The sequence below is a fragment of the Merops nubicus genome, unplaced genomic scaffold (assembly GCF_000691845.1).
Source record: "Merops nubicus isolate BGI_N331 unplaced genomic scaffold, ASM69184v1 scaffold34794, whole genome shotgun sequence".
Classification (NCBI taxonomy): Eukaryota; Metazoa; Chordata; class Aves; order Coraciiformes; family Meropidae; genus Merops; species Merops nubicus.
The window spans coordinates 1-7,966 of record NW_008606837.1 but is presented as its reverse complement, the minus strand read 5'-3'; the positions used below and the strand labels follow the sequence as shown (position 1 = coordinate 7,966).

Sequence of the window (7,966 nt, the reverse complement as noted above, 5' to 3'; positions counted from 1 at the left end):
GGAGCTCCACGATACCGTGTCTATCTCTGAGTGGACAGACATTGCCATTCATTTTACTGCCTGCCCTAGTGTCTGCCCTGGCAGCCCTCTACTGTGTTTAATTGTGAGTACCTTGATTTTGCTTGTAAAATCCAAGCTAAATACAGGAATATCTTTTTCATAGCACTGACGTATTGTCATTCAAAAAATAGTGATATTTTTATGGTTTGACTCAAAATATTTTCTGCAGAATAACCAAAACTATCAGTGAAAATACTCTAGCTTTGTTTCTTTACTAGATTTCTTAAATCAGAATGTTTTTCTGATTGTTTCAGGAGTAAAAGTTCCTCGTAATTTTCGTCTGTTGGAAGAACTTGAAGAAGGACAGAAAGGAGTAGGTGATGGGACAGTTAGCTGGGGCCTTGAAGATGATGAAGATATGACACTCACAAGATGGACAGGAATGATTATTGGACCTCCAAGAGTAAGTATCCACTTAAATATTAAAATAGTACTGTTACTTTTTTTCCTTTCTCCCTTTTATTCTCTTAATCTGATCATTGAAGTAGAAAACAAACAAAACACAACTGAGTGAAAAAATAGCCAACAACACTTCAGCAAGTGATTTTATGTTCAAGGTTCCATATAATAATGGGGTTTGTGTATCTATATGTTTTTTTGCTAACAATTTGGAACACTTTCAACGACTTTCTCTGGTTACTTCAGTTACATAACTGCTTTGTGTTTACAGATTCATTAAGGCATAACTTTTGAGATTCCAGGATTCTAGTATCCTGTACTTTTGAATACAGCAAAGTTTAAAATCCTTCGGCTAGTGAGATTACGTATGGACCTAATGTAGGTAAAACCTGGATGTTTTGTTCAGTACTGCTAGTCTTTCTGCTGTTTCTTGTTAAGTTTATGGGTTGGTTTTTATTGCAGTAGTACTGACTTGTTCTTGTAGAGTTTCAGCTAACTCAGGAAAGTAAAATTTTGATGAATTCGGTTTCTTCTCTGAGTATTCTCTCCGAGAGTAGCTTCTTACAATGCTTCTGGTCTTTGAGGTAGTATTGTTGCAGTCTCTCTCTCTTCTTCCCCAAACTCAGCTAAACTGTTTTGTCTCCACTCTGGTAGTGAACTTGAGAACTTCATTGTGCATTGTATGTGCCTGTGTATTCCAAAACCAAAACTTGGCTATTGTCTCCAGTTTCACTGTGTACCTCTGTTGTTTCCTTCATATCCTTACTATGAAGGGCAAGTAGCTGATCCTCCTTCCAGCAGCTGTAGAATGTTGTCTTCAATGTCTGGCCTCGGTGTTACTTCTCAATAATTCCAGTGTTCTCAAGCTATTCTACAGAAACCTTTACAGACCTTTAATCATGCTCCTGCCCAATGTGCTTCCCTTCTGTCAGTTGCCTTTTCTGACAGTCGATGAGGTTGTACAAGAATTTATCTTTTAATGCATTACACGTGCAGCATTGTCCAGCTCATCCACAAATGTTGTTTACCTTTTGTCTGCCGTTGTTAAGATCTCCCCATTTGTGGTCATTCAGTTTGAACATTTGGAGAGTGTTAATGAGCATGCATTAAGACTGTGAACGAAGCTCGCTGTGTGTATACACTTTATGGAAAGTTTGGAAATCTAATTTCAAAAATTAAATAGAAACTGAAATGAGCAAACAGGCACGTGCTGACTTGTCAGCAGTGGTAGAAATTTGTGTTTCATGTTATACTGCTAAAGGACTATCACAGCAGATGATTCATTGCTGCTTCTTTTGTCTTTCTGCCACACTTATGAATATAGTTTGGGTGGTTTTTTTTTCCAGAAGTGTCTTGACTTCTTTTGAGCTTATTACTTGAAAGCAACAGGCTGTACTGAGAGAGATTATGGGAACTTTCAGTCATTCTTGTTTGCTAAGTGGCTGTCCTGCTTTTAGCACTGTTCATACGCAGTTATGTTATTACCATTTTTTTTCTTAATAGAATGCAGGAATACTGTCTCTGGAAAAAAAATTAAATCTATTTTCTTCTGGGTAGAAAGCAATCACATGTGTAGCAGGTGGAAGAATCTTATGTTGGGTATCCCAGAGGGAAAACTGAACGTTGGTGCTGAGTTAGCTGCGTGCTGCTGCTCGGGTGTCCCTGCTGCCATAGCTGCCATGGGTGGGAGCAGCCTCCTCCTCCCCAGGCCTTGTGCGGCCGCTGCCGCAGCCAGGGGTCCCCTGTGTTTATACAAGCGGCTTAAAAACAGCAGCACTCTCAAAACTGCAGCTTTCTCTGCACGTGTTTTATACTGGCTGTGGACATGTGCACAGTCAGGGCTCTCCATTCACTTGTACTGTGGTGCAGTTGTGTGCAAAGACCCCCTAAAGCCTGCACAGACGGCTGGGCTGTGACTAGCTCGGTGCGCAGGGTGTGCTCAGGGACTCAGGAGACCTGGGCAGGCTGAGCAGAGCTAATACATGACTTTTTTCCCCTGAACCTTTGTGACAGCATTCCATTTGTCACCGCCCTGGCTGGGCACCTGAAAGGTTGTGTGGCCGGGGAGTGACTGAGTGGTTCCAGAGCCACCACCTCTGGGCAGGTGCTGGTCCCACTGTGTGTGGCTGCAGGCTGGCTTGCAGCCACTTCATTTCCACAGATGAGAAGCAGCAGAGTCAGGAAGTCAGGCCTTATTTTTTTGGTAGTGGTTTGCATCAAGGGAACATCAAGTTAAGATGTTTGGGATTGTAACAGGCCCTTGAAAGGGGTTGTATGGAGTTTTATACTGAGAAATTTCTGTATGTTGTGCAGCTGTTCTAAAGGTGCTTGGTTATAAAGGTGCCTGGTTCTAAAGGTCCTGGTGGAGCTATCATGCTTGGCTGCCATTGGTGAGCAGGAGCTGCTGGCTGCTACTGGGCTTCTGTACTCACACCTTCACCTGGGGTTTTCCTCATGGTCGTTGCCTTGTGAATTTAATGTTCATTGCAATGTTGAAGGTGCAGGAAATTGTGTCAGAAGCTCGAAATCTGGGAAGCTTGTGTGCCTGGGCTTCCCTGTTGATGGTCCTGTTCCTGTCATATACTTCTGCCAGCATGGCCCAGCTCTGCTGGAGCTCCATGCCAGGATGCACCAGACCCACACATTAAAACCATTTAGTCTCAGAATGCAGAACAGCATCAACTGGTTTTGTTTGTTTTAATTAATTTTAACTATTGAAGAATCAATGTAGCCTTGTTACATTTGTCTCTTTTCTGTGCCCCTTGGTTGGTTACTTAGGAACCCGTGATCCAGGATTTGTCTCTCTCAGCTGTGAAGCACAAGGGTGTGTACTGAGGTGGAGGCAGTGGTAATGCTGTCTGGGATCAGGATGTTCTTTGCAATGGGTCGTGTCTGGGAGCGTTCCCCTTTGCTTTATGCTCAAAGAATATTTTTGAAGTGCAGTTCTAGGACAGGCTGACTGTAGGTAGTATGTATGATGCCTGAGCTAAAGTTGTGGCTTCAGTTACAAGGTAGTGTGTCTGACTGGTAAAATGATACAGCAGAGCTCCATGATAAAGATTGGTTGAAAAACAGGTAACTGAGCTGTGTGATGATTTAAAAAAAAAAACCAACATTTCAGTTGGTGAATGGGAAGCAATGCCATTTTTATTCCTTATATGAAAATTTGATGCTTAAAGGAGAGGTAGAATTTATTTCCCTGAATTTGATACTATGAATATTATAAAATTAACCCAAAACAGAGGTAGTCAGTACAATGTATAAGTGGCTGCCCTTATGTTTAGTAGTTCTCATGTCCCTAAAGTAATGGCTGTTTTAACCAAATGCTTATTGAACTGCCTGATGTAATTATTCCTTCCTTTCTTTTCCCCTCAGACAATTTATGAAAACAGAATATACAGCCTTAAAATAGAATGTGGGCCTAAGTATCCAGAAGCACCTCCATTTGTAAGATTTGTAACAAAAATTAATATGAATGGAGTAAATAGTTCTAATGGAGTGGTAAGTTTTTTGGTTTTACTCATTTTAATGTGGTTTTCATGTGCAGCTTGGAGTTAATGCTTTGTTTATACTTGCAGCCTGCTTAACTACTTATTGCTTGCTGGTGCTGTTGCCGTGAGGAGAAGGAAAGGGGTTAGAAGGGAAGTGTATGAACAGAGCATGTTCTGAAATCAGAACGTGGAATTGACTTCTCACGCCCTTCTGCAATTCACAAATAGTTGCATTTATTATGCTTTTAGGAAACTACTTGCTGGCTTTTGCTTTCTTTGGTTTCTTCTTGAATTCCTTGTAGGTTCTTTAGCTGGAGGGTGGGGCTGGGGGGAGAGTTAAGTGTATCAAATGTGTTGATTCTGACAGGAATGGTCTCTTTGTCTATTTTAGGTGGACCCCAGAGCCATATCAGTCCTAGCAAAATGGCAGAATTCTTATAGTATCAAAGTTGTTCTGCAAGAGCTTCGGCGTCTAATGATGTCTAAAGAAAATATGAAACTTCCTCAGCCACCTGAAGGACAATGTTACAGCAATTAATTACAAAACAAAACAAAACAAAAACAAACCAAGAAACATGCCCCCCTTATTCAATTTAAGCTGTCTTCATTTTCCACAGTAGTAAATTTTCTAGATGCATCTTGTAGACCTCAAAATACTGGAAAGGAAGTTCCCGTTCAAAGGAAGTTTTTCTTGAGATACTGTAAATGATACTAATTTTTTTTTTCATTTGAAATATAAGTTGTGCTATAACAAATAATCCTGTCGTGTAACCACTGTCCACATAGCTGAACTTCTGGTATCAGGAAAAGTCTATTTAAATTTATTACTGTCAAGACCAGTGTGGCACATCTAACTTAACTGTGAAAGCATACATCCCACAATCACCTTGCTGTGTGTCTGGCCTGGGTTTGGTTGGTTGGTTTTTTTTCCTGTCTTTTGCAATAGAGTCGAAGCTCAGGGCTGTTTATTAGAGTGGACACAAAGGTTTTTGCTTCCAGTACTACACTGGGCTTTATGGACTACTAGTGGGGATGTGTGCTAACCTCAGTCATCCCTCCCTTTGTGCTATCTCTAGTAAAGGCTGAATGTGACTGACTGTGGTCGTTTTGGGGTTTGGGTTTTTTTGTTGTTTTGTTTTTGTTTGGGGTTTTTCTTTTGTTTTGGGTTGTTTTTTTTTTGTTTTTTTTTGTTTTTAAATGCCCTGATAATCTAGGGCAAGCTCTTCTTCTTCCCTTTGGCCAAGGCATAGATTGTATTTCTCTTCCTGGTCCCCCTCACCAGTGACGTGGGCTTTGGGTGAGGGTTTCAGGGTTCTTTTAATCTCTTCCCTCTTCCCCTCTCTTCAGTGGGGGTGCTGCTTTCTTTTTGCCCCACTTTGTGACTCTTCTCACCCCTAGCCAGCACAGGGGTAAGCATTGGGGCAATAACTTCACCTGTTCCCTCCTACTTATCATTTTGGTTTTGCAACAAATTTAGTCTTCACCAGCCTGGGAAACAAGAGTGTCTGTTCTGCTCGCAAACTTGGACTTTCCCTGTCCCTCCAGCACTGCTGCCACACCGCCAAGCTGGCCACAGCTGATGTTCTTAGATAGGCTTTTGACATGGGGAAAAGAGCAGTAATTTACCAGGATTGCTGAAATCTTCTGCTGCCAAACTTGAGTAGGGCAAATGTGCACATAGAGATTCTGAACACACACTCCAGCTCAAATAGTTGTATTTTGGTGCTTTGGATTGACCCAAGAATGTTAAATAATGAAATGTTGCACTTATGCTTGGCCCTTCTAAAGATGTGATGACTACAGACAAATCAAATCAGTGTAGTAGATTTTTATTAGGATTCTGTAAGTCTTAGAAGAGAAGTCTCTTCGGTGAAGATTTTGGGGAAGCTGTGCACACAGCAGATTAAGGACCTTTATTGGCTTTGCATCCTGGCAAATCACTGCCTTTTCTGGTTTACTATTTTGGACCACTAACTGCTGAAATGTGGATGCAAGCTTACATAAAACCAACCTAGTGTGTCCTAAGTTTTATGAAAAATTCAGTGTTTGTGTAAAAAAAAAAGAAGAAAAAAAAAAGGGAAAAAAAGAAAAAGTAAAAATAAATACATTTTAAAGCAGCAGCTATCAAGTCAATGAACAATTGATGTTTCCATTAACTCTTTTGAGGAAAATATTAGTTGTAAGGATTTAACATCCTCTGTAATTAAAGTTTAACATAACAGTATTCCATAAGCAGCCTTTTTATTGTATCAGACCATTGCCTGATTTTAATATAATAAAAAGTGTGCATTAATATTAGAAAGCTTTAATTGTATTTATGTTTAGAATTTTGATCCCTTATGGAATTCTTGATTTGTTGGAAGTATGTTCCTACAGATCACATTTTGTTAACGGGATGTGAACTGGTGGCAAAAGGCAATTGTCTTTATCCAGCTGCTGCTGCTGTGCCAAGGAGAATCTGTAGCTTTAGTTTAAACCTCAGGCTCCCATAGGCTGGGCAGTTGGTCACGTTACGTCATGCTGAGGAACTGCTGAAATGAAGTTCTGGATGTATGTGCTTTGATTGCAATGACCTCTATGTGCTGTAGTCCTGAGGACATCAGATCCCCATACAGTTGCATGTTACACTGTCAAGTTCAAGAGCTTCACAACTCGAATTTTTACCTGTTCTCCCTCAAATAATGAAGTGTAAAAAGCTGACCTTCTCTCCAAATCTGGATAAAAACAGGGCTGTGAAATTTTGGCCTTTTCCACGTGTAAAGCATCTCCACTTCAGAGGATGGCCAGAAGGTACTTGTGCATTCATTCAGCGTTGTGGTGAAACGAGGTTCTTCTGGGTTAGGGATGAGAAGGGGAATGACCTTTTGTGGAACTTTGTGACACGGGCTGCTGGCTGCTGGCCTGGGTACTGCTCAGCAGCTCCGGGTGGGTCTGTGAAGGCAGTGCAACTAATCCTGTGTCAGCATCGTGCGTGTGTGTGTGTTTAGTTAAAATAGCCTGGTATCTAAAGATGTTAAATGGGAATCAGAACAGGGATTGATAATTACAGCGTGCTGCTTGATTATCTCTGTTTTTCGGAGCTGTGTTAAGAGTGTCCTTGCCCTGTTCAGGAGGAAGTCATTGGTGCATGTTTGGGACCTCCTGCAACCTTCGTACTTCAAGAAATGATCTTAAAACCTTGAAACTGTCTGTTCTGCTTGCTTAGGGCATTCCACCCTGACCTGGGCACTGCTCTGCTGCGAGCTGTGCTGGCAAGAGTCACGTGTTAACAGCATTCACTGTAGGAAAAAAAAGGGTTCACCATGAATATTCTTATGTAGGAGCTGCACACTTTGAACACATGTCTCTTAAGAGCAAGATAGGAAAAGAATAAATAAAATAAGTGGATTTGCCATCAAATAAATACCATTCCTTGGAGCAGGTGCTGCTGGAGGTGGCTGAGGCAGCGCTCAGGGAGGAGACTGGTGTGAACAGGAGATGGCCATGGGGCTACCTCCTGCAGAGGGTCTGTAAGCCATCCCTGTAACAAATTTCCAGTAAAACCCTTTCAGTTGCCAGTGCTTTCCTGGCGTGTGGGGCGAGCTTTTGGCTCGTCTCGTAGCGTGCAGACAGCAGAGGGAGGCAGCGAGCTTTGCAAGGCTGGGGGCTGAGGCGAGTGCAAACGCTGCTCAGTTTAAGAAGTCCTCCTGTGGGAACCAGTTTTCGTATTTATCCTGCGTGGATTTCAGTTTTAAACGCCTCTTTATCGCGTCCTTCTCACTGTGCAGGCATTAACTTGCTAGGGGGAAAATCAGCACTGCACTGAGGTTAATAAAGACTAATTGTTGTTTGCTTCTTGCCTCGTTGCAGTCGAGCTCTGCGTGTGTGTGTAGGGAGTATGTGCTCCAATGCAACTTTTCTGTACTCTTTGTACATCTTCTCGCGGTGCTTTGGATTTTAAATTCCCGTTTCTTCCCCTAACGTGAGAGTAATAAATTTTAAGCCAAAGAGCGCGTGGTCAGCACTGCCCGTGGGTC

The 7,966-nt window shown here is 41.9% G+C and overlaps 1 protein-coding gene across 1 annotated transcript; it reads left to right on the top strand.

Annotated features, from left to right (window-relative positions):
• Window positions 1–278: 278 nt before the first annotated feature.
• UBE2V1 (ubiquitin-conjugating enzyme E2 variant 1) lies at window positions 279–4,836 on the top strand (the record flags this gene model as incomplete). The annotated part of the gene is made up of 3 exons (XM_008939774.1): window positions 279–463; window positions 3,835–3,960; window positions 4,342–4,836. Coding segments are annotated over 3 exons (458 nt in total), but the record flags the coding sequence as incomplete, so codon positions are not given.
• Window positions 4,837–7,966: the final 3,130 nt, after the last annotated feature.